The 27,063-nt window shown below is 42.1% G+C and overlaps 2 protein-coding genes across 4 annotated transcripts in view; one reads left to right on the top strand and one right to left on the bottom strand.

Annotated features, from left to right (window-relative positions):
* ada (adenosine deaminase) overlaps positions 1–4,470 on the top strand; it is a 14,670-nt gene extending 10,200 nt beyond the window's left edge. The window contains exons 7-11 of the mRNA XM_031844808.1: positions 1,193–1,264; positions 1,800–1,901; positions 2,145–2,212; positions 2,321–2,450; positions 3,564–4,470. Of these exons, the coding sequence (XP_031700668.1) occupies positions 1,193–1,264; positions 1,800–1,901; positions 2,145–2,212; positions 2,321–2,450; positions 3,564–3,668 (477 nt within the window). The 3' untranslated portion in view covers positions 3,669–4,470. The remainder of the gene's footprint in view (positions 1–1,192; positions 1,265–1,799; positions 1,902–2,144; positions 2,213–2,320; positions 2,451–3,563) is intronic.
* On the bottom strand, positions 201–27,063 carry pkig (protein kinase (cAMP-dependent, catalytic) inhibitor gamma). 3 transcript variants are annotated; one of them, XM_031844809.1, is made up of 4 exons: positions 26,789–27,063; positions 23,765–23,910; positions 7,017–7,216; positions 201–5,559 (listed from the first exon to the last, which is right to left on the bottom strand). In XM_031844809.1, the coding sequence occupies exons 2-4, from the start codon at positions 23,800–23,802 to the stop codon at positions 5,477–5,479; spliced, it is 321 nt and encodes a 106-aa protein (XP_031700669.1). In that variant the 5' UTR covers positions 23,803–23,910; positions 26,789–27,063; the 3' UTR covers positions 201–5,476. The 3 variants fall into 3 exon arrangements, with proteins under 3 accessions (XP_031700669.1, XP_031700670.1, XP_031700672.1); XM_031844810.1 differs by lacking the exon at positions 23,765–23,910; XM_031844812.1 differs by lacking the exons at positions 23,765–23,910; positions 26,789–27,063 and adding an exon at positions 11,884–12,012.

Raw genomic sequence — 27,063 nt, 5'->3', positions numbered from 1 at the left:
ACCATAACGAATGCGGTAGATTAATCAGGTAAAACGTTACAATGCTGGACGTAGCGCAAATCTTACCTGAAATTGATTGCATGGATGGTTGGACTCGACTACACAGGGACAGTTTATTTTTTAAATATATTTTTCAGTGTAATATGAGAATGACTAGTGGAGGTAGTATATACTAGAAGTGTCCTTATAGTCATCTGACAGTTACTGCTTATTTGCTGTGTTGAATTTATTATCACACATTTCTGTATGTGTGAAGCATGTTGATGTAGTAATAGTGTAGAGGTGCAAAGGTGGACAGTAAACAAAATGTAAATTCTTCATCTATGAGTCTGTTGCCTCTAAGTCACTCATTATTAAGATGTCAAACATACCAAAGTCATCCAGTGGGTGGCTTTCAATAGTTTGTGGGTACGAAAGTGTAAAATATTTTCATACACTCCCTGCCTGAAATTATTGATCAATAATTCACAAGATGACCATAAAATCAAAATAATCCAGTTGAAAGTATAGGATTTGCAAAGGTTGCACATATTTTGTTGATTAGCTCTTTACCAATCAAGCATCAATAAGGCCGTCATACCATTCAAATGATTTGTCCATAATTAAACTGTACTGTACTAACTCTGCAAAATCAATCCTCTTTCAAATAGTCTCTTGAAATGTATTTTTTATTGAAAGGCTTTTTACAACCATCTTTAATTCAGGATTGTATGTGTGCATGCAGGTTGGCACGTGTGTGTATGAAATTTCATGCGAGTTTGTTTGTACGACTTATTCAAGTACAGTTTACTTTCCTCATGTTGTATGCATACCAGTTTATGATTTTGTATGTGTCATTTTCATACTTCAATTATTAACAAGAAGCAGAACTCACTGAGCAGAGTCCACGCTAATATTGAGGGTAATCTTCATAGCTACATGACCGCTAGATACCTGCAGATTAAGCAAGCCACACTTAGTGTATCCAAGGTTAAGAATGCTAAAATGAAAGCAGATGACAAAGTGCACATACTGTAAAAATGTCAATGCCATTGTGCATTTAATTGTAGTTCCCAGTAAAGAACATCCTTTTCCATCCGAAACAAAGCAAGTGTGCACAAATAAAACTGTCTAAATGATAAACCGCGCCTCGCTAGGTGCTGCAGAGCTGCAGATGTGAAAGCCAGATGTTTGTGATTGATTTTGTTGACAGGAAGCGGTGCGCTGTGGGATCCACAGGACAGTTCACGCAGGAGAAGTGGGCCCCCCGTCCGTAGTGAAGGAGGTAAGCCATTCAACAATGACGTGAGACATTTCTGAACAGGGTGTCATATGAGAACTGAATTCTCTCAGGAACTAAACAAAACAATGAAGTCACGCACAAACAATATAAATTAGTAAACCAGCTATAGCATGCAGAGATCCAAAAGAAACAAGACGTTGGCCAGTTGAAGGTTTAAGTTGGCGAAGGAGCAGATTGGGAGTGTCTGAAAGTGGACTGGACAACAACTGCACAAAGGGCTACACAAACACATACGAATACATGTGTAGATGCATAACTGCGACAACATTTTTCACTCTTTGTGTCCATCTCAGCAGCTGTATTTAAACTGCTTTAGTGAAAAGCTACAGTACGTCTTACTGCCTAAATAAGTGGCCACTCTAACGCCTTCCCTGAAAGTGACAGCTCATCAGCTATGCCACAACAGATGGAAGTGCAACTCTAGAAATAGCCTGCAAATTCTGCTGACATGTGCAACATGGAGGATTGTTTTTGTGGTTTATAACCTTTCGCCTCTTGACCCGTCTTTATACTTTAGGCGGTAGAAGTGCTGAAAGCTGAACGGGTTGGACACGGTTACAGAACCCTGGAAGACCAAGTTCTGTACAAAAACCTGCTGGCTCAGAACATGCACTTTGAGGTGAGGAATTATCACCATCACACCACAGGTTATTGATTTCTGCAAGAATCATTTTGATCATTGCAGAGTGGGATAATTTTATCAGGTAATTATAGCAACATAGCTGACTGCATTACTACAATACCCACCAGTAGGAGCACAGTGATACGCTGACCTCTAGTGGAGCCTCCAGAATCACAGCTGGAAGAAGAAAGACTGCTGTAATTAGGTTTCTCAGTGCTTCCTGTGCTGTTCGGATTGCAGGTGTGTCCTGTTTCCAGTAAGCTGACAGGTGCCTGTGACCCAGACTTCACCAAGCATCCGGTCATCACGTGAGCTGTGTTTATTGTACATGACGGCCTTGTTATTAACCTGCATTAATGTAGAATTGGGGGCTGAATTCATTTTTTGGTTTGGATTTCCTCGTTTTCTTCGTGCAGGTTCAGGAAGGACAAAGCGAACTACTCCCTGAATACAGACGACCCACTGATCTTCAACTCAACCCTGCACCTCGACTACAGCACGGCGCACAAATACATGGGATTCACAGAGGAGGAATTCAAACGACTGGTGAGATCAAATGCATGAATAATTACAGCAGTGGTTCACAAGACGAAGGCATTTGAATATATTTTGAAATCATAGCACGGGGTGTAGATGCCCTGTGCATGGTAATAACTTCATCAGTTGCTAATTAAAGCAGGAACAAAATCTCCAAAGCCTCAAATCCTATTAATAATTACAATTATTAACCTATTTTACACAGTGTGTGAAGAATTGTGCACATGGATTGATCATTAAATAAAAAGTTTTACATGTTGGACTCTAATTTGCTTTCTTGCCAAGAGTTAGATGAGAAGAATGATAGAGGAGGAAACAGCTAGCCTGTCTCTGTTTAAATGTAACAATATCTGTCCACCAGCCCATCTAAAGCTCACTAGATACCATGTTATAGCTTGTTTGTCAGCAGAGCTGGCCCTGAACTATTTGGTGCAATATAGGGAAGATTTGAACCGGTGCCCGTTGCATCGCAACCAATTTCACCACCAATCATCGTGTTCATACACTCACCCAGAAACCGCATAGTTTTATGTCTGAGATTTCTCGAGGCAGATATGTGGATGGTTCGTGCAACACACTTAAAAGAAAAAATATTGTTTTCCCGAACACCAGAATAATTATTCCAACTTTTTAAGGTGGGAGTAACGGACGTTGACTTTAGCTATTTATTAAACTAGCCGTATAACGTTACTATGTGCCGGGTGATGCTGTAACCCAGAAAATAGGGCCTATTCATTGTAATCTAAATATGACAAAATCAGATCCACATTTACAGCGTCTACAATAAGTGATGAACACATTAATGAATCAATGGATATAATATAACAAACATTATTCTGAAAAGTACAATTGTCAGTGCTTTTACCTTTGGTACTTTTAGTATATTTTGATGTAAATACTTTCGTACTTTTACTTGTAACTGAGTATTTTTGCACTAAAGGGAAAGGTTGGACTGGCTACGCTAAGCTAACTGGTCGTTGGCTGGTACAAGCAGCATGAATCATCTCATCTCACTCTTTGCAAGACAGCGGATAAGCGCATTTCACAAATTGCTGAACTAGTCCTTAAAATTGAACTCAAGCACACTAAATATGCACCTTAGTGACTTCTTGTGTCTCGTAGAACATCAGTTCTGCAAAGTCATGCTTCCTGCCTGAGACGGAGAAGAAAGAGCTCGTCCACAGACTGTACGAGGCGTATGGGATGGTCAGGTCGACTGCCTTTTAAACCTGATGAAGAAGTCTGAGGAGGAAGCGGGACCTAACCCAGGGACAAACCTTTATCTCACCCACCTGACACAGCGGAATGTCTTTTCCTAATTTGTAACCAGACATAAAACCTACAGAATAGTATTTGAAATATGCCGTTTATCATATGGCTGCTGCCTTCACCTCACATATTTGTACATCATCTTGTCAGTATTCCATCCAAGTACTTGGATACCTTTTAATACTTTAGTTCACAGCTCAGTTTCCAGAGGATGTCATGGTGCTTTGCAAGGTGTTAAAAATACGGGCAAGCAAATTGTTTTTGTGTTTATATGAAACCTCTGGATACATTCTTCATCTTGCGTTTACATCCTGTTATGAACAGAATCAGGAAAGCTGTTGATGCACAATGACTCAGTTTGAACACTTTGTCAGCATGTAACGGAGGGGAAAGGATTGAAGATTTGCTACTTACGGGGTAAATATGGCGTACTGTGAATATCCATAGTTTTGTTTAAGGGAGGAGTAATTGAATCAAGTGTCAGAAACACGTGCTTTCTGCCTTAAACACGTAACAAAAGGTTAAACGGCTCAATACCAAAAGTGTAGTCTCACATTAATACACCAGGGGGCGCACTACAGTCACCTAAATGGACAAACCACAGTGTACCGACTGGGCATTATTACTCAATTCTTTTGAACTATATATTTATTTAAAACATTGCATTTCCATTTCACTACCTAAAAAGAGCACTTCCAGTTATACACATTTATGGCAGTTATGAAAGGTATCTTTCAACATAATAAAGGCTATAATGAAATGTTTGTGCATGTCAGCTTGTTTCTTTAAGATGATAATCTACAGTACACTACTGTACTTTTTATAAACCAGTACTTATATGTATTTTCATTATAGGGAATTAACTTAAATCTGACACTAAGAGAAATTGCAACAAACTACAGCTCTACAGATAAACTGCTCTGTCCTGATCCCGTTTTACATGTAAAGAAATAAATGGGAGCACTGGGAACATGCTCGGTGGAAATGTAAATACTAACTTCCTGCAGCCACGATAATGTACACAAAAGCTGCATTCAATAATATTTATGGCTCTGGAACAACTCAGCGAACTAGACTCATTAATCCCATCTGACTTGGCACCGCTACAGCTCATATACCTGCTGTGTTCGACAGAATCCTGCCAATTGCCTCCTGTGAAAAGCTAATCACGCTCGAAAAACATAAAATACAAATGTAACAGTAATTCATAAGTATTTTATTACACAAAGAAAGTTTGCTATCACAAAGTTATCACTGAACATTAAGCAATAAATATGAAGTCCGTACACGACAGTATAATGGCGACTATATTTTGTTACTAAAAAATGACGACGCACGCATACATAGAAAGAAAATGACAAACAGATGATTATGAAAACGCCCTCCGTGACACAGTTCCATCCTGGGCTGGAACAATGTTTTGAGTGTTACAAATGAATTCTGTTCAGCTCACTTCATCTCCACAGACATAAATCCAAAGTTTTCTGTGTGCTTTCTTGTCCGGTCAGGAATATAAATGACTAACAGAGAGTGAAGCAAAAGAGCAGCATCTCAAATTGTCAGTTCTGCTCCGCACGTTACAATCTGATCCAATGAAAAGGCGAACATTTGGGCCTCTGAAGCTCCAAACAGGCCGGCAGTGAGCGAAGGTGTCCTCGTGTCCGGTTCGGACAACCAATATACACTCTCCATTTCATTTCTCTCCACATTCGCTACTCTCTACGTTTCACTTCTTGGCTCTGCCGCCCTTTGGTCTCTGGCTGAGTTTAGGATGGGCCTCCACCTCCCTGGGCATCTTGGCTGGTGGAGCCCTCTGCCTCAGGGGCTGGGGAGGCCCCCGGGTCTCCTTCTGGAGGGAACAATATGCAAAAAAATAATAATTAAAAAATTAAATCAGTCATATATGTGTTTATATTATCAAGCTCAAAAGTGGTTTGGCATTCCAAACAGCAGGCAATAAATCTGCCTTCAGGGTCCAGTAAAAAGAAAGAGAATTCAGAGGAAGGAACTACAACTTCCTGTCGCAATACAGTGCCAAGCATGATATGAGATTACTTCCAGACTTGATGTTTCCCAGCTGACTGGCGTTAGATTTATAGCTGTAAGATTGGGTGTCATGGGAAACTTATCTTTGAATGAAAAGGAAGTCGGCAAGAACAAGAATGTCACACACAATGGTCAGACTGGGACAACTTGACACTCGGCTGAGAGTGGAGGAAGCGAGGACGATCAGTCATTGTGCTGCCTATACGACTCACTACTAAGGCAACGAAGCCAAACGACGGAATCTCATGGAGACCATAAGCTGAGCAGTACCACCTGTTTGTATTTAAATATTTTGGTGCACTAAGACACAGACGGAGCTGTCTAGCTCTTCATCATCTTCAGGAGGAGGAAGTTGTCATGACTTCTGGGTAAATTCTAACAAGAAAACATGGCAACCGCGTTAAACAAAATGGCAAACTAAAAAGACAGACGACATCCTCACTGCTTGATGTTTCCAACGAGTTACAGCGGCCTCTATGGACTTTTTTTCCCTTTCTTTATAATAACTACAACATTGTTAGCAAATTATGAGCCATGTTGTCCTCGTTTTTTTGTCATTTTGTGCCATTTGGTATCAGGTGTAACTGAACCATGGAGACATGAGTCTTAACTCTGAGTTAGCCTGGGTTTTAGGGTGGCTAATTTTTTTCAGGCTTGAAATGCATCATTTTTTAAATTACATATTTTGGGCTGTAGTCTCGTACTCATTACACACAGAAAATGCATAGACACACATTCAATATTCAAATTAGAATAGATACAACAAATATAGCACAGAATAAAACAGTATGCAAGTACAGTTACGTATACATACATATCCAAATATATATATATATATATACATACATGCATACAGGTGTTTATACAGGTGTTTATACACCTGTATAAACACCAATTATGTACAGTATGTGCAATATCAGTGTGAATGAGGGTAGTGTGCAAAACCAGCATAACAAAATGACAAGAGAATAGTTTTGTATTTGTACATTTGTATAGTCCAGAGTGCTAGTAGACAGTAGTGGTGACGGTCAATAACTGAATAATCCACTGTAACTCACTCACGTGTATGCCCGATTCATTATCAACTCCGCCTGAACACATTGTCACACGCTGACTTTGTCTGACTGGTGTTAAACTACTTTTAAACAACTTTGAAACAGTCTCACAATCACAATGAATAAAGCCTGCCTAACGCATACGGACCAGTGTAAAAACGCCTCACGCTGCGTTACACCTGTATTCAGATGTGGGCTTACTGACCTGCAGCCTTCAGGTCCATCTCTGCCAGATCTTTGGTGAGTTCACTGGTGCTGGCCGCTCCTTCTCTTTCCCCTTCCCCTTCCCCTTCACCTGCGATGTCGGGTACTGCGTTCCTGCGGCCTGTGCGATCACAGTTGATGAAGTCCGAGTACGACGTCTCCACGTCCATCATCTGTCCATGACCAGCGCTCTCATTACACCTGCCAAGATGAGAGGAGGGGGATGTCAGACGGCTGTGGTGGTGTTTTGCGAGAAGCAAATAAATCACCCTGCCGTCTTCCTTCAAATGTCCGCAGGACCCGTGGGAGGACCCATCACTGTGTTTTGTGAATGTGACGCAGGAATACTGGTTAAAGACTTCACAAAATAAATAAATAAATATCACAGTGCTATTACAGGGGCAAATGAGGATGACCAATGCAGAGTGAGAGAGTGGGCAGAAAGGGGGCACTTCGGAAGCACTCCCACCACCTGAAAGGCCAACAGCAGCCGGGAGACTATTAATAAAAAGAAGAACAGCAGTGTAAATAAATCCTTTTTCTGGACAGCAAATAATGGCACCTCTGCTAATAGGCTGTCCTAATTAGATCAGGAAAAACAAAAAAGCTGCACCAAATGTCTCACAGCTCTCACTTCCATAGTCATAGCTGTCTACCAGAGTCCATTTCTCTGTCCTTAAGGTACTTACACAGCAAGTATTTAGGGGGGAAAGGGAGTGGGTGGCTGCATCAATATGGAAAAAATAAAAAAGCTTGAAACCATTCAAAGAAGAAGCAGAGGTGTGGCCAGAAAAGGGCCCCAGCAAAACAGTGTGTAGAGCTCCCATTAGCCATTCATTCCTCTTCCGTTTCCTGTTCCCGGTCCACGTTTAACTAGGTCATGGATCCTGCCAACCACTAAAACACTATACAGCTGGTACCTCCTCAGAGAGAAGAGGACACAAAATAAGACTGCTCCAGAAAAGAAACGATACAAAGAATAGAAAAGATAAAGCAGCAGCAGGAAGTCGCCCTCAAAGAAAAAGGAGAGAGAAAGTTAGAGACGCCGCAGACAGCTGTTCCTCTCCTACAGCTTCAGTCCCACAGACGGATCAGACCTCAACTGCTGTGCATGGGCTGCATGACTGACTACATTTAAGTTACACACACACACACACACACACACACACACCCTCTAATAAAGCATGTAACACGACAGAACAGCTGAGCGGCTAAGCCATACGAATCTTTAAGAAACTTGAGCGGGGTCGGAGTCTCGAGTGGGAACAAGAGAAGAATAAAAACGAGCTGGCAGACACGGCCGCGACACGCTCACCCAGGGCCCGTCTGCTCCACAACCCTTTCACTCACATTCTTTTTGTATCACCATTAGAAATGGTCCCACATTTGTTGTTTTTTCTTGCTTATGTACAGTATGCGAGCACTATGCCAAAACAGGAAGCCACCCCAGGGTCATTCCCTGAGAGTTCACCAGCCACGCAGACGTCGGCGACGCCGTTTGGGAATGTGTAACTTGCGTTAACGGGGAAACTTGAAGCCCCTGTAGGTAAGATGGTAGCTGCAGGAAATGTCACTGAGTTCTGGGCGCCTGGCATTTCCTCCGAGTGCGTCTACTAAACACGAGAGCCACTCTGTATTCCCGACTGCAGACGGTGGTGTGGTCCTCTGATAGATTGTCATCTCTAGATAGCCAGGGAGGCCAGCGTCTCACAGGTTCATAATTACACCTACAGCACCTCATTTAGTTCAAACACCTGACACTCTCACTAATTAGTGCTGAACAATTACAGAAAAATATCTTTATTGCAATTTCAAAAACTGATCAAAAACTGTAACTGAGCATCGTGCTACATCAATTTGCATCAATCTACAGCCGTGACAAGCACAAGACAACGCTAACCAACATGCCGTAGTAACTGGCATATACTAAAATAAAGACGATGACATTTTGGGAAATATACTTATTTGCTTTCTTACAGAGCGTTAGATGATGAGATTGACACCACTCACGTGTCTGTACGCTTAGTATGAAGCTACTGCCAGCAGCAGGCTAACTTAGCTTAGCTTAGAGAGTGGAAACAGGAGGAAACAGCTAGCCTCGCTCTGTCCAAGGTTTGCATAATGGTCCAAGCCAAAGCACATACAATCTCTGTAAAATGTCTTCCTTTTTTTTTTTTTAAATTAGTGGGCTCCAGGGGTGCTGCTAATCATTTCCAGGTTTTGTGCTAAGCTATGCTAACTGGTTAGTAACAATCCTTTCATCGTAGAGATGAATGCAAGTTTTAAGACACTTCCGCACTGGAGGTTGCCACCTGGTCTGTAGTCCTGAATTGTAAATAAGGTGAGTGCATTTGAATTTGTCACCAGACTGTTTCCATTATTTCTGCTAAGCTAAGCTAGCAGGGTGCTGGTGTTTATAATTGCCGTACCAACATGAGAGTAGTATCTATCTTCTCGGCAAGATGGCAAATATGTAGACTTTCCAAAATGCCAAAATATCCCTTTAAATTGCCCCTTCTACGATATGAAAAATTTCGATATAAAAAACGACCAGTCACCCTCACTAGCCTACAAATTAATGTTCTACAGAGACTGGAAGACTATTTAAACCAACAACAAGCACCGTCTGTTTATTTAGTGCAGCAATAAATTAGTCTGCGTTATCATTGCCTTTTTCTTCTCCATTAATGGGAGCCCTGTCTAATTGCCATGTGTTTGTTTAATTAGTCTGCTTGCCTGAGCATGTGGATCAAGTCCTACCACGAGATCATTAACAGGTTTCCATGGAGGGATGATGATGACGATGATGAGGCCTCCTGCACTTTCGCACGTGCAGTTCAATGGCGGCGCATGTTTAAAATCCCTTTATGCCCCGATATCCACAGATTGCGCTGCGATGAGGACCTTGTTGTTGTGGCGTTGACCGACGACTGAGGCAGCATGAGTAGTTGTTCGTCTGCTGTGATTTGTGTAATTCAAGTGAACATGTAAAGCGTCTTGGAGGCAGAAAATCTGTCAAAGATACCGATGACCTTTTGTGTTACCGAAGTAATTGTATCTCTTGTTTATTGAGGTGAATAAAAGAATCACCGTGCACTCCATCTACGGTTGCAACAAGCAATTATATTTGTATTAATCTAGGTCGAGGAATTGTTTAGTCTATACTGTAAAATGTCAGGAAATAGTGAAAAAAATGCTTGGGAAGGGATGTCAAATGTCTGGTTTTGTCCAACTAACGATCAAAAACTGTATGTATTCATTTTAAAATGATATAAAACAAGAGAAGAGCAAAACAAAAAAAGAAATCACATCTGAGAACCCTCTGCCTTAATATTTCTTTATGCATGACATACGACGTCTTAGAGGGCATATTGTACGTATAATATATTTGACCTATAGATGCCAGCCTTGGATCATTCACAACGTTCTCACTGAAGTCGTAATAGCATCTCACACCACATCCCAGAAATCACGACTTACAACTCTCTTAAAGTGCGTGTCCTAGTTCCATAGAAAGGGTGCCTTTATGTGAAGAGGCCAGGGTGCGTATACAGAGGGGGGGAACTTGAAACAGCTGCAGCTGGAAACACTACCACAACACAAATGTCACAGGTGTGTATTTTCACTCAAAACAATAACAACTCAATCCTCAAAGGGAAATCGCTGCAGCTCAGCTGATGAGCTGAACTCAGGCGCTCCCTTCGCCCCCCCCCCCCCCCCCCCCCCCCCTTCTCCTTCCTGCTCCGCACTGTATGTGTGGGTCGTTTCCAACGTGGCTATTTTCTCCATTAAATTCATTTCAAGAACTTATTTAAATCCTGGTAATTCCTCCATTCTGAGAGGAAGGGGGATGCATTGTCGTATCGACATAAAAAGCATTATAACCTCATTGTGTGGGAAAGCAAAAGCTGCACAACAGCTGTGCATACTGGCAGGTTCAAACATGCACACTGGGTGAGGACACATGTAACAGGAGAGGTTTCTGTATGTAGATGCTAGCAACAGAAGCCTCTGAGATCACTGGCGGTATATGAATCAGCATAGCCACTTACACTGGGCCCATTAGAGAGGCCGGCTCACTACTATCCCGCCGGAGCCTTTTAAGCCCGATAGCCTACGTGTATAATAAACTCACATTATCTGCCATAACCCACACAAAGACTGGCAAGAACTCTTTGCCGATTTCAACATCCATTAGGGCCGTCTACACGACTCATTTCATGTCCGACAACTAACTCCGATGCATTTATTGATGAGGCGCTTCTCGTAGCAACTAAACTTTTCCGTTGGCATTTTGAAACCCGAATACTTGATGAACCGCCTTTATGTTCGATGGGATCGAGGTGACAAAAATAACTTAATTTTCTTGATTTATCTTTAGTCTATAAATTGTTGACGAATTGTAAAACAACAACGTATGTAAATGATAATCGCATATTCGTTTTAGTAAGCAAAAGTGCCAAACATCTGCTGGTCTCAGCCTTTCAAACATGAGGATTTAATGGGTTTGTTTGTCACACATCAAACTGAACTGAATATCTTTGGGTTTCGGACTGCGGCTGGGCAATATATATCAATATATAGTTGTCAATATATAAGACAGAAAAGCATCAAATCCTCACTAGTGACTTAAACTGACAACTATTTCAATAGTCTGTTAAACACACCGTCACTCCACTAATTGAATTAACCGTTACAGCTCTAATAAAATCCCAGAAACTGTCCTGCTTCCTAATTAAATAAATGGCTGTCGTCATCGGCTGGCAGTACAAAACAGACGCTAATGGAGTCTCAGTCTGTACAGCTCTCATGGTTCCAACGACGCATCGGAAGATAAAGCAAAAGCCAACAACAAACTGTTATCTTACCAAAGTAATCAGAGTTGCTTCATTTGCTCTCGGGCGCCCACACAAGCAAACCCGAACTGCTTCAGACAAATTCATCCAAATCCCTTCACCCTCCAGAGCTAAGTGTTACACAGCGAGAGCACCATAGCGCTTGTGAGCCTCGGCTCTTCTGCCCTCCTGATCGCTGCCTTTCAGCTTCCTCCCCCCCCCCCCCCCCCCCCCACCCCGACCAATGTGGTCTGGGCACTGTCTATTCACATGATGTCAGCAGCTGCTCGGTTGACAACGAGCCTACTTCAAAACACAAGGGAGCTGTATTTCCTCATCGGGATAAGCATTGTTGTTGCTCTCCGGTCTTCCTTTCATAAATAAATAAAAGCCTTGTCCGTCCCCAGCTCTGGTGTATGTATTTGCCCTATATCCTTCCTCTGCTCATGGGACCCGGGGCTCGGGTGTGAAAGCCTTATTTCCCCTGGCGAAGTGAATATTGCAACTTGCCAAACGGCTAGCTTTTGCTCTTCAGCTCGTCAGCCATTTAAAACCAGACGCTGTGAAAACTTTCCCTGCTGGGGAGACGAGCACACACACACACACAAATCTCCTCCACTACAAAAGAGGTTTTCACCACCTCGCCCTCGCTGGCACTAAAGAGTTTCAAGCTTACTATTAAGTCACAGTAGAAGCCCCCCCATCTCGTCTGTCAGACATGCAGAATCATCACGGATAACACGGGGAAACTCGATGCAATTTCCTATTTCCTTCTCACTGAGAGGAGATACTGGGAATGATCACTGCCACTCTCACATAATTGCCATCCTAAATGAGCGTACTGAGCTCCTGTGCCTGAAGGCATTAAGAATCAGCCGAGGAACCGGAGATAAGAAGCCTGACCAAGGCTATTAGCATCAGCTGCTGTGTGGAAAAGTCTTCAGTGAACTAATGAATAAAATAAGAGGCCCTGGAGAAAGCTGCTTCTTCAGAAAGCTACAACCAAATCAAAAATCAATCTTGGACAGATGATCTTAGCTGGCATACAGACGAGGGCCGGCGAGAGTTGTGTTCCCCGCTTCACAAGTCGGAGCATTTCAGAGACCAATTTAGTTTGTAAAATGCCAGAGAGGAGGAACAAACTATTTCCCAAAGTCTGAGGCCTTACGTCTTCAAACGTTTTGTTTAATCCGTTATATCCAATTAAAAACAGAGGAAAGCAGCAAATCCTGACATTTAAGGAAATGTATTTGCATGAAGCATAAAGACTGAAAAGATGAATCAATTATCCAAGTAGTTTCTTATGAATTTGCAGTTGATTGACCAATCATTTCAGCTCTACTTCACAGTTTACTTTCCGAGGAGAGATGATTGAAATGTAAGAAGTAAAGCAACTGATAATTCACCTAATCCACAAAGCCCTGAACATTTGAGATGAGACAACGTTTTGCACATTTGCGTGAAGAATAAGGTGTGTACCAAATGTACTACTCCAGCTGCTACTCCTTGACCTGCTCTATATGAAAAGTGTCATGAGATAACCTCTGCTGCGATTTGGCGCTCTATAAATAAAACGGACTTGGCTGCCACTACTAGCAAAACCCACATATCTCCAGTTTACCATCATAGATCACAGATTTGAGAAGCTGGAAACAGTGATTTTTTGCTTAAAAAGGGACAGTGTGTCAAAATTGGCGGCATCTACTACCCCTCAAAATGACTGCGATTAATTAAATTGTTGCTACAATGTGCAGTATGAAGATAAAAATCGAACTAATTACAAAAGCCGGTTGTAAAACCTAAAGAATCAAGTTCTCCACAGTATTGATGACCAGATCATTCTTTGTTTTGTTCACCAGGAGTAAGGATCGACTATCTGCTGCCTGCCTGAGAAACTTCAGGTTACAATTGGCTCTCAGTGGATTAGAAGGTCAGAGATGAAGAAAGGTACTCAAGCAACATGCGCCCAAGTGGTCAGAAAAATCTATGATAGACTTTGCAGGCGACCCGTGTGGTTAAGTGTCCGTGTAAAGAAAGTCTTCTTGACTTTGTTCTCCGGGTAAGGAGGATCAACGTGGTAGGTTGGCTGCTATTAAACAGCGATCCAGCCATCAGCAAGGCCGCTGACTTACTATTGCTAGATATCCACCAGTCACAGTGAAATAAAGCTAAAACAAGGCTAACGCAGATCACACCCTGGATTTAGTTAATAGCTGTTGTGCTGTTATATGAGTTCTTCATATATTGTAGGCAAGTGCTGTATTTATTAACTTTTTACGTAAATTATTGCCGATTACCTGGAGGAAATTGTGGGATACCCAACATTGTACAACAAAGTGAGACAGAGTTCAAGGCTTTTATGGCTTCATATGTCTGTGTTGTGCGCACAAGTATTCAATGACCTGTTGTGTCTGTGAATAATGAGACATACAGATAGCGAGCAATAATACAGAGGATGGGACATTTGGGAAAAAAAGCAGAGAGAAGACGAGTGGCAGATGAAGCAGTATGCACCGATAGATACACCGGCTTACCCAAAGGTTACATCTAACAGCACCCCCACAGCTCGATAATTAACACGTTATATCCCCTTTGATTGATCCGGACAAAAAGGGTAAAAAATAAGATAAATGGAAAATGCTGGTTATGTTTAGTGATGATTCCACTTCATCATATATCCAGTAGTGTAGGTTTATTGGCGCTCTCAGTGGGTAAATGCTGCAGGTTGTTTAGCTCAGCACTTCGCACAAGTATAACACATTTATTTATGTTCAAACATGCGAGTGTTGTGTCTTACTGAAATGTTGCTGTTGCTAAAATTGACACCATTAGATCTAGTATTAGAAATACAGATTGATCAACTGTTTGGGACCTATAACGTTGGGTGAGCCTCCACCTATGACATCGTTTAGTATAACAAGAGATAATGAAATTGGTGTCACTATTAACTAAATGAGGTCATCCACATGTGCACCAGACCCGTTTCCTACCAAACTGTTTAAATCCAGCGTCTAGTGCCTCTCTCGCAAAACAACAAGAACAACCAACACGTCTCTGTGGTTAGGTATTTCCCCCCCTCTGGTAAAACCTCTGCTTCTGATCTGGACATTAGTCAAGAAAAGACAAAAATGTGCAAGAGATGCAAAACAACCACAAAGAGATGCAAAACTAAAAAATGACGTCAATGAGAAGCTCAACACATTACTCACTTTAAAAAACATGCCACCTCCCATTAAAACATTCCTGCTGCTCAGCTCAGTTACTTTTTGTTATACTGGACTTTCTTGGTCGGGTGCTGTGTGACTTCCTGGAATGGCCGCTGGTTGCTTGGACGCCTCACAGGGACGACTCATAATGATGAACAGAAAGAAGTGAAGACGGGGTATCCATCATCATCAGCAAAGAAAGAAAATAAACCCGTTTCTCAAAATGTCAAACTATTCCTTTTAGAAAATGTTAAAAGCCGTCACCAAGTGATTCCACCCAGATGACCACACCTCATTCACATGACTAGGCTCTGCAGAGGAAGTCCTTGATGACTTCCAGTTAACACAGCCCACACCCGTCACTGCAGTTGAAAAGTGACGCTGACAAATGCTGAAAACATTTGAATAACAAATGTATACAAATATGTTTGAATAAAAGCAAACAGCTCCTCCTCTCAGTGACACTAACATCAACACAAACTAGGAACCCAAAACACCAGGTTTGGTTGATCTACCAAGTCTCCATCTACTATGAAACAGATGGCAGGAGAGCATAATAAACACTGAAGAGAGACAATACTTCTACCACAGATCATGTTCCCTTTTGTTGGTTAGCAACAGCTGGGACAACCGATACCAGTCCTCGAGGGAGAGAGCATCGTAATATCGCTTTACACAATACAGAACCAAAGGAAAAGTAACAGGATCACACATACGAGGATCAGATATCCATGTTTGGAGGGAAGTAAAGGTTATAATTACAGAGGTGTTAGATGCACCGCTGTGCGAGTGTCCCTATTCTCCAAAAACTGCAAATAAGCTGTGATCGTGCAGTGCTTTTTTTTTTTTTCCAGGCAGCAGAGACGAGTGGCCAGACTGCCCGACATATGAGACCACGAGTCTGATGCAGCACCAGGCCTCGCCTCCAGCTACAGGGAATCCCCTGGTTTGTGTTTGTTTAGTGTGGGAATAAGACGGGTGTGAGTCTCATCAACCTCCCATGATTCACAGCTGAGTCAGGAGCAGGTGCTTCGACTGGACTCTGAAATGAGACCGTGATTGCAACAACACCCCCTAAAAAAAAACCAACACATTCTCACATCTCAGTCTCCGAATGCTGTCGCAACTGTTCGCCTAGAGTCTCATCCTACTCGATACTCTTCACAGGAAGTGTTGTCACAAACACAAATGTGTCGACAGAAACGTATGCAGTGGTGGGAAGTAGCTCAGCACAGGATCTAGTTTCATTCAACCATAGTTCCTACATGAAACTGCTCCCAACAAGGTCTGTGGATTATCTTCAGTAACCGCGTCCTGGTTTCTGGAAAGAGACATCGCTGTTGACTTTCTCAAATGTATTTTTGAGCTCCCAAAGCTCAGTGCCATCTAGTTCCACTATGTTTGAGAGAAGGCCGACATCTCTACGGCCTCAACTCACCCCGAAACAATCGAGGTCGTTAAATATCAATACAGGAAAGAGGAAATATATGCATTTTTGATTTTGGGGTGATCTGTCGCGTCATCAATTAGTTGCTTGTCCTAAAAACTTTCAGTAAATTGTTAAAAATCACAATTTCCATGCAGATTCATTTTCTATCAATCGACAAATCAACGGATTGTTTCAGCTTTAACCACTAGTCATGCCCCCCCTTCCAATAAGTCCTCAGGTGTCACCACATCTAGAGGCTGATGTACTCATGTGGATAACTGCTGTGCTGGCTAGTGATTTTCCTCCCACAGTCCGTTCTATTTATTCTAATTCTACTGCAAGGTTGCCCGCTTCTATTTCTGTGCACACATTTAACAACACGAGACCTCAGCAGGAAGCAGGTGGTTTGTTTGCCCGTGTTGTTTATGTCCCATCTTTTCCCAGGCTCTCTGTGCACCAACTGGAGGCTGGGTTTGACGAGGAGGACGATGACGACGAAGCGAGTGGGGGATGAGGGAGGTAACTGAGGAGAGGATGATAAGCAGTTGAGGATGAGGCAAAGACATCAGCATGATGACGAGAGGAAAAAGAGGGAGGACGAAGGGTGCAGAGAAGGAATGCATGCGTGTTTATTGCGCTTTCTAAATATGGACATATCCCTCACTGGCCCCAGTGTTTTTACTACAAAAAAAAAAAAAAAAAAAAAAAAAAAAAAAAAAAAAAAAACTTGAGAAACAATACATTCTCCTCTGCAACGCTCAACCATTTAGCCAATCAGAATGTATGATTTGGTTGCAGGCTTCGTGCCGCTGCACCACCTGTTAGAAGGATTTAACACACACGTTCTCGCTCTAATAAAATAACACAAAATAAAAAGCACATTCAGCCAAAGACTGCTCAGTTACATTTGATCACTCTAACCCAGAGGTAGCCAACACGGTGCCCGCGGGCACCCTGTCGCCCGCAGGGACCACGTGAGTCGCCCGCAAGGCATGTTCTAAAAATAGCACTAGTCACCATGGAGCTCCGTCTAAAATTGTAGTTGCTGTTCTTTTTTAATCAAAAACGCTTGCATTAGTGTAGATTTTAAAATGACAATATTTCTTGTCATAAGAGAGTTGGGTACCCGGAGGCGCACGGCGGACAGCCAGGACGAGGCCGCCGCACCGCACTAGGTTTTCAGGTTCCGAATGGCGGGCGCTTCCCTTTGGCGCCAGACGCGCGCCGCGAGCGCACCCCGTCGTCAGGTCCGTAAATCCTCGGAACAGGCCGCGGGGCAATCCGATCGAAAAGGCCCAGACTAGAGGTTTGAACGCGGGCGCGCGAAGACGCTCGCGCGCCTCGGAGGGTTGGATCCCCCGCTCGGCTATAGACGAGACTGGTTACTAGTTTCTTCGTGGAGAAAAGGATAGCATTGGAAAAGCTGGTGTCGGTGCCACCAGACGGGGCTTCCGCGATGACGGGCCGGCATGCAGGCTTCATTGCGCAATGCAAAGGTGACCCAGACTTCGCAAAATTTCTACATTACCACTGCATCATTCACCAGCAGGCGCTATGTGCAAAAGTAAGGTTTAATCACGTGATGATACAAAACTATCAGAGATGTGATACCTCCGACTTTCAAATGTTGAAACAGATTAACAGAAATAAAAGTTGCATGTTTAAATATGTATGTGTAGCTGTACCATCATTGTTGTGGAAATCATTCTTAATAATTATTGTGAGGAATAATTAACTGACATGTGATCAAACAGTCTCTTCACATATATTATTATTATTAAGGTGATCTGTGCAACTTTGTTATTCAGGAAGTTTGTATCAAATAAGTAGCCCTTCGTACTGCTCGGTACCCTTGAAGTAGCTCTCAGTTTAAAAAAAGGTTGGTGACCCCTGCTCTAAGCACAGATGCTCTTTATGCTGCATATGAAATAAATTTGAAGTCGCTCCTCTCACCTGTTACGATGGCCACATTGTGTCTGAGGTTTGCCACTCAGCTGCATCATCACACTTTAATCCCACATAAATCTGGGAGGATGTGGGCGTCATGTGATTCGATTTGCCGAGTTGATGGGGATAAAAGAGGTACATCCGTAACCCTCCCCGTGAGCAAACGCACACAAGAAAAAGAGCCAAAGCAAACGTTGCACTTTCCTCCAGACCTAGATAAGGAGACCATCGCTCATGTTGGTATACAGGACGAACACCTTCACTTTTTTCTAATGTACACCAAACCCACTGAGACACCGGTCGAGAAAGTATTCCGATCATTCAATCAAGTAAAAGCACCAACAAAACAATGTAGTTTGTTAAGTAAAAGTCCTTCATTCAAAATCCCATTTATGATAAAGTACATAAGTATTATCAGCAAAATGTACAAGTAAGAGTTCTAGTCGGTCATTATTTATTGCATTATCAGAGGATTCTGGATCAATGCATATTGATAAGCAGTATGTTATTGGTCAAAGCGGGGCTATTTTTAACTACATTAGGGCTGCAAATAACTATTATTTTAATTATTGATTAAACTGATTATTTTCTCAATTAATTGTTTTGTAGAAGCCCAGAATGAAACAGAAGAAACTGTCCATGTCCAGAAAGAAAGATCGGTGCGTTCCTCATTTTTACTCTTTGGCATATAATGCAGGATTCAGCATTATTGTTATGGGCATGCAAAGATGAGAATTAATATGCTGTAGGTAGTTGGTAGCAGCTGGAGGGGAGAATCAGATTTGAAAACGAGAAATTGATCTCCATAATGTCATTATACCATTCTAAAATAGATAAACCTCTTTTTTCCTTGTGAAATTGCAAAGGTAGTGCATAAAAAAATCTCTACCAGATTGTCAAATATGGAATAATCTACTGTTAAATGCAGACAGTATAACATGGCAAAGAGCACTTGGCTACATTGTATATCACTCAGAAGTTAAAAAGGCAGGGAAATATTATATCAGTCCATGATAGGACCTTCCACAAAGATTCTACATTTCTACAATACTTACAACTAAGATCTTTAAAACAATTCACATCCAAGTGAATCATACTGGGATCAGAAAGTGGCCTTGAAATCAAACTGAGGGCTGTTGCTACTGGGCGAGGAACAACTCGGCTATATCCAAGTTATTAAGTGTATCCCTACCTGACAGCACTATCCCCACCAAATTACAATCAGATTAAGACATTGGTTCAACCCATCCTCCAGATCAATGGGACTCAATATTGAAGCATTCAGCATCCACTGTGTCCAACAGTGTGAGGTATAAAGTTATTCAAATGAAGGTCAGACATGGGGCCTATATTACATCACAAAAGTTAAAACTAGAATTACTACCATGCGGTTGTATCCCTAGTTTTATTGCAATTCCCCACAAATATCACAGACATAATAATAGGCATACAAAGTCTTGAGTTATGGCTCCTACTGTGGTCCTGTCCGACAATAAAAAATACAACAATCTTTACTGAGGCAATTGGTTGTAGAGAGGATAATGAACCCTCATATTCCTCAATATCCTGCTGTATGCTCACTGGCAAAGAGAATGGAAAACAGACAAGTAAAAGTAACGTCATGTGACGTATAGTGTCGCACTAGCCTCTCTCTCTGAATGCAGCTGAAAAGTCTGTGTGGCGAGCAAAAGAGGCAGAAAGCATTGGCCAGAATGCAAGCCCACCGGCTAACATCTAAAGATGATCGAGCTTTTTATTGGTTGAAGAAATAGCTTGTAAACTGGCTACTTGTGAAACAATCCGGTTGAAAGCGTCGTATCTCAACTCCAGTCTCGCGTTGCTAATCGGACTGCGTGGCATACAGTTGCTAAAGGGGGCCTCTGTGCAGAGCAGCACTGACTGAGCCGTTGTATTTGACGAGTTAGGAGTGAGACCGGGTAGCTCACTATACATGAATAATGGAGTAATAAGTGTATGCATGCGTTAAGTGGTTGTGAGTAGGACCCTCCCCTCTACCCGGGCTTGGCTCTCCCGGGGGGGCGATGGGCGCCTGGCCTCCAGCAGAGATCGATGCCTCCTTTCCCTGCTTCAATGTGCTTCTGATCTTAATGTATGTTTTTCATGAAAAACGTAATGTTTTTTTCTTTTTTTAAAAGCCTTCTGTTGACCATTCAGTCACCGTGTAGTGTTTCCCTTCAGGCCATTTACACAATAACAATGCATTTGTCTAATTAAGAGTAATTAGCACATCTTATGATTCTTTTTTTTTTTTACTAAAGGTTTTCCTCCAGCAACACAAAGAGAAATGGGATGTGCTTTTAATAAATCATTGTGAAGTGAATTTTAACAACAGTCAATTTGCTCTCTACTTCCTGTGAGCGACCTTCTATCAACATTGCTCATCGTTTCTCCTCCTCTGGGATTTGGATGAAAACCTTCTCTGAAAAAAAACAAAAAAAACAATCAAATATTTTAAAGCTAACTGAGCGTGAGAATTCCCAAAGTGGATCAAATCAAAGCGTAAAGCAGAGCTTACGATTCCCCGTCAAACAGGGAAGGTCACGTTCCTCTTAGCCTACAGCATTTTTCTGTCTCATCACTTGACATGGAACTTGAAATGGGCCACTCCACCTAAAATAATCAAAGCTCATTTGCATTTTTTCATGAAGAGAGATTCTCATCAAATGGTCTTTCACTGACTTGCTAGGCCAAAACAGTACACATCTATTTTACTTCCAAACCAATTTGCATGAATGAGAATGCACTAACATAATAAGGCTTGATTAAAAATGTCTATTCAACACCTCAACCCTATCTGTGAGATGTATGCGGACGCTGTGGGCCAGTCCAGCTGAAGTAAGAGGACACAACTCGGCTTTTACATCAACTGGCTTAATGCTGAAAAACCCAATGTGCTGCCACTTTGAAGAAGAACTTCACCAAACAATGTCATTTATCAGAAATGGGAAATAGATTTGGGTCTTATAAATGTAGAAACAAATAATTGACAAATGGGACATGTAATATCAGTCTGTTTTCTGTAGCTGCAGGGGTTGCAGCTGCAGTCGGGGTTTTTAACCAAGCCATTTCAATCGGCTGGGTCAGTATATAATATCTCCTGTGCCAATTTTCAGTTGGAATCAAATCTACCAAACATTTAGGTGCTACTCCACCCAAAATCCGTTGAGTATTGTTCCCTGCGGGCAGAGTGAGTTGCTAGTTTGATCCCTTGCAGAGGCTGCGGTCAGTTTGTATTCACAGCGGTTACAACATATTTCAATGGTGACACAGTTTCACAGTGTACAGAAAGTCCCCAAGAAAACTTCTCAGACTATTCCTGGAGAATAACCGTCTTTTTCGCTGTGTTGTCAGTAAGCTCAGCATGACACAAACACATGTGGCTCAAAACTGTGTTTCCAGCTGTTCTCTATAAGGACACAAATTACAAATGTTTTGCAACCACCTGTTGAGTATTTAGTTTTTCATACAGTTATCAATAAACAGTAACATGTGCCAAAAAAAACCACATGGTGGAGTTAGAGCTGCAACACATTTGAGCGTTACAGCTTCTCAAACGTGGCGATTGGATACTTCTTCACAAACAGATTATTTTAGCTTTTTGGACTGCTGGTCAGAAAAAACAAGACATTTGATGACATCACCTTAAACAGGTTTTGGGATGTTGGATTAACCGAGAAGACAATCATCAGATTTATCAATAATGAAAGTGAGTTCCAGTCCTAAGAGGGGCACGACTATTTTAGAAGTTCGAATTTCCACAGTTAGTCACAAATATGGATGTGCTGCTGTCAAATTTCCATGCAACAATTATTGTGGCAATAAACTATTGATGATAAAATATTGAAAAATTAATTTTCATCCCATCGTCTTTGGTCATTAGCAAAGCTAACAAACTGAACAGTGAATTGCAATTTTGTGGAACTCTACAAAAGAACCGACTTAAAATACCATAAACACAAGAGTCTCTGTCTGAAATTCAATGCACCTATTCATGTTCCAATACAGGTTCTGATTTATTTTGGATGTTAATAGCTACGATAGTTTGAAAAGGGCAAAACGTTTATAAAAATGTAGGATTGGTAATCTGGAGAAATTAGCAAGAGTACGATTTTCAAAAATGAACAAACTGTAAAAGACAGCCAGTGTTGCAAACTCTTTTCCAATGAAAGTAGAAGCACTAGCTCCAAAATTATCATTATGAACATAACCAACGAACATGGCTATTGTAAACACGCACATCTCCCAAACTAGCATCTTATAGAAGACTGCAGTGAAAAGAAATGAAGGCCTCTTTGACCACACATGTTGTTTTACTCCATAGAGAAGTAGTGCCTCACTAGGTTGACTCGCTAATGTTAGAATAGAACGTCGTGGCCACCGTAGTTAGAGGTCTGCAGACATGCAGCCTAGTTAGCTGCCCCTGCTGTGGCTCATCTGCCTAATGTGACTAATCAAAACAAAACTGCTAATGAAGGTAGGAAGGCTATGGTGTTCACTGTGCCCTCCGAAAGAATCGGTACTCTGTGTTGGTGGTGTTGTTCCCCTCAGTATGTTTCTTTCACTAAATATTAAAAGCGGTAGACCGGCACAACTCCGGTCATGAATAGGCGTGACATGCCCTAAATCCCCCATTTTCATATTCATACTCCACCCTGCTCCACCACTCCATTAGACCTGTCAGCTATCATTACGAAGGACCGGTAGCCGCCACTATGTGCCTATTTATAGCGGCTGTATCATTATTTCATTAAATGTACCATCAAATGCTGTGATGTCTCAATCATCATCATTAAACATCAGAGGGACAATTAATTTCAATATACTTTACAACGCTGCAATCAAAGGTCTTTACAAAGTGCTTCACAATAAAAGGATAATATGATAGGAGCCTTAAAACAGGACGATAAAATGATGCTGCCAAAAATAGATTGGCAATATTGCACACAAAAAAAAAAATTTCGTTTTATATGCACCGTAGATTGATAATCTATAACAACTACACATTACTGTGTAGACTGCAGACATATCAGTGACACTACCAACTGATACAGACAATATTTTATTATTTAGATTTTGTCCCTCAGCTTATATTTCATCTACTGTTCATGACAACCAACTGGTCTTTCATAAATTAAAGTGTGGGAAACGATGTGTGCACGCATGGATTCTGTGCATACATGGTGTTTATACATCCCAAAAATGGTGCGCATAAATAAACTGAACTCACATTCAGTCAAATAAAACTAGAAAAGGAGCTTTGTCAACGCAAAATAATAAATTACAGAGTAAATAATCTTTTCATTCTCTTAACCTGAGCCTCTCGCAGCAGTCTGCAGTCTCTTTGTGCATCAGAAAGCCTCTCCTCTCCGGTACATGACACACTGAAGGCCGGGGTGATGGCACTCATTTTCTCCTCACGGGGAAGTCAGGAGCTAAAAACGGAGGAGCTTAAGTCCTCTGCACACAAGGAAAATAATGCAGTTGGAGGTCAACGCAGTTGAACAGACAAATCCCCATCCACAAAATATGTACACATTAAACCCATGATTATACAGATGGAGGCGTACAAAAATAGACCCTGAGCAGTGTGTTCAAACCCTGCCTCACTGATCCCTGTTATCTTAATCATGGGAAGGTCTCTGGGGCAGGCGACTGATTGTGGACGTAACCTCAAAGAAATCTAGAAGGCACTTGAACCAATTCTGAGATTAGATGCCATTTTCATCTCAAGCTTCTTTTGTCCCGTCCGCACCGCAGAAAAACGTTGAATCCAGCTGCCACGGATTCCCATTAAAAGGGACAGTATTCTCAAACTAGTAATGAAATAATCTGCGCGTACAAAGACACGTCGAGGAACGCTGTTCTAACCTTCAGCAGGGCTAGAAGCGGAGAACCGAGAAAGCTGTCTGGCAAAGAAAAAGAAGAAAAAAATCTGATGACCACTTACGTAAAAACCACCACACAGTAACAGTCCCACCCCCCGCCGCGTATTCTTAATACAGGCTCTCAGCACCAGGATATAGGGGTCCAAATGTTCTCAGGGTAATCATGTTATTGTTGGCAGCCCTCAGCAGGAGCAGATATGACTTCCATTTACTGAAGGAGTTGCAGGAAGGGAACGGTGTTGGTGAGAGTGTTGGTCATGTGGCACTGCAGATAACGGCACCAGTATGATCTGATTACTCGTGATTTAGCCGCTTTCTGAATGACTGGCATCAGATTAGAAGATGCATACGGCACAAAAGGCCTCTTTGGGGGGTGGAACAAGCCTTCTTAATATCTAAAACAAGAGCACATGTAATCTTAACGGTAAGTGGTCTGTCTCTTCTTTCTGTGCAGACTTGCTTTGATCCGGTAAATATGTAACAAAGGAGGATCTTCAGGGATCTGTCCAAGTGCAGCGGGGCATGTGCGTCTTCTTGCATTGCTGCATTCTGGCTGCTCTCCACCCCCCCTTTGGGCATTTTGAAGGATAACAGACCATATTTAGTTAGCTGGTACAAAGAGAGGAAACGAGGCAGTACAGAGCTATTCCAAAAAAAGACATATCCGATATCAGACTCCACAGAATTTAATCTTACATTCATCAAGTGACTTAATTCCCAATGACTTCCCAATATGAAAGCTAGCGTTTGCTCTTAGATTATGTGCAGGAATGATGTTGCCATATATGTGCAGACAGATTCACCCTCAGCTGGAGCTCTTGAATGTATATGTGCAAATATGAGGTGGATTTTTTTAGGTTTTAATAGAGATTTTTCCATTTATCAGTAAAGACATTGACACAAACAATCATGTCAAGGTACAGGTATGTACAAAAAGATAAAGAATTGGGTGAAAGGGGAAAAAAGCATTTGTTTTTGTCAAGCATATTACTCTAGCTAGCTGAAATGATTAATTACTAAAAAGAAATCTGCAAATCTTCATAGCTCCAGCTTCTACTTTATGAAGATTAGTTTTCCTCATCTTGTCTTGTGACAGTAAATTGAATATCTGCAGGTTTGAGAATGACAAAACAAGTTATTTGATATCATCTCCTTGGGCTCTAGGACATTGTGATGGGCATTTTCTGACATTAAGTCAAAAGATGAATCAATTAAACCAAAGATAATCAATAATTGCAGCCCTACATATTACCCTGGCTTTATTACTTCAAGGTATATTTGTACCCTGCACCGAGAATCACAAAGTTGACTGCTTTTCTTTTCAAAATGTGGGACTTAACGTGACATGCAACCGTTTCCCTGAGCCATGAAATGCCACATCACAACATATCACAGTAAATTAAGCTGCTCCTTATCAAGACATGCCACAAACCCGCTGACACTGGTCTGGTTGTATTGCAACACCGGTACTTAAATTGAATCAGAATTGTTGGTACATTTAAATAAGATTACATGTTACCCGTGCACTGACTGAGCTCAGGGAGACCACCTCTTTGGTTACTGTCAGCCAGCCAGTCGACAGCGAAGCAAACCAACACATGCAGGCAAGGAGCCAGTATTTATTTTCACCAGTGCCTATGCCCAGTAACGCTGGCACTTGCCCAGCAACACTCAGGCAAAGTAGGGGGTCCAAGGCTGCTCTGCCTTCCCCCCTCCCCACCCCACCCCCACCCGCTGCTGCTGCTGCTGAATCTCTGAGCACCATCTCCATCCAGCCCTGTCATTTCTCAAGATTCACCTCCAGAAGAACTGGACTGACATGTTCCTTCTCCCCTCAGCATACAGGTTACTGCATGAAAACCTGCTGCTTTGTTGTCTAATCGAGTTAGGAAATAGAAGACCAAGTTGATTAGTGTTTACAAGGGAGAGGAGGCGGGTTGGCTGGCTGGATGCATTGACAGAGCAAAATGAGAGAGGAGATGAGAGCTTTCAAAAGCTATCCAGGCTGTCATTAGCTTCCCTTGAATGCGGCAGCTAATGTGTGGGAAGGACGTGCATGCCAGTCCTTTAAAACTGTACACACACACACACACACACACACACACACACACAATACACACTAGCATAATGGATGCACTTGAACGCCTCATACATTCGAAGGAAAATGTGATTAACATGCATAATGCAATTCTCCGAGGGGAATTAATCGTATCAGTTTGTCAGCTTCAATGTGTTTAACGTTACAGTGGACACTAACGGCTCTGCAAAGAATGATGTATTGTCTCCCGTTGGTCGCTGTGCTGGCTGGTGAAATGCCTTTTTACAAAAAAACAAAAACCTCGCTTCTCCCTGCGGGCGGTGACTTCAAACATTTACCATCTTATGCATGTGAATCCCGAGATAAAGCCGTCTCCCTGCCGTACATGCATCAGTCATATAGCGCTACTAACCTTGGTCCGGTCGCCTCCTGTTATCCACTTGTTACAATGGAAATGTAACACCATGGATCCCCCAGTTAAGTTTCCTGGCAGTCGGACAAAAATGAAGCAAGCAAGCCGAGCTGGGGACAAAAACACCGTGGTGACCAGAGGTGTGTGTCTGTGTGTGTGTGTGTGTGTGTTAAAAAGCCTGGGTGTTTTTCTCAGGGTACCGTCTGCAAACAACGAGAAAAAGGTTGTGTCTTCAAACAGCTGTTTTCCAAAATGGAGTTATCCGTGTCTGAGCC

Source organism: Anarrhichthys ocellatus, unplaced genomic scaffold (genome assembly GCF_004355925.1).
Source record: "Anarrhichthys ocellatus isolate YVR2014 unplaced genomic scaffold, GSC_Weel_1.0 scaffold5, whole genome shotgun sequence".
NCBI lineage: Eukaryota > Metazoa > Chordata > Actinopteri > Perciformes > Anarhichadidae > Anarrhichthys > Anarrhichthys ocellatus.
This window is presented reverse-complemented; position numbering and strand designations above follow the sequence as displayed.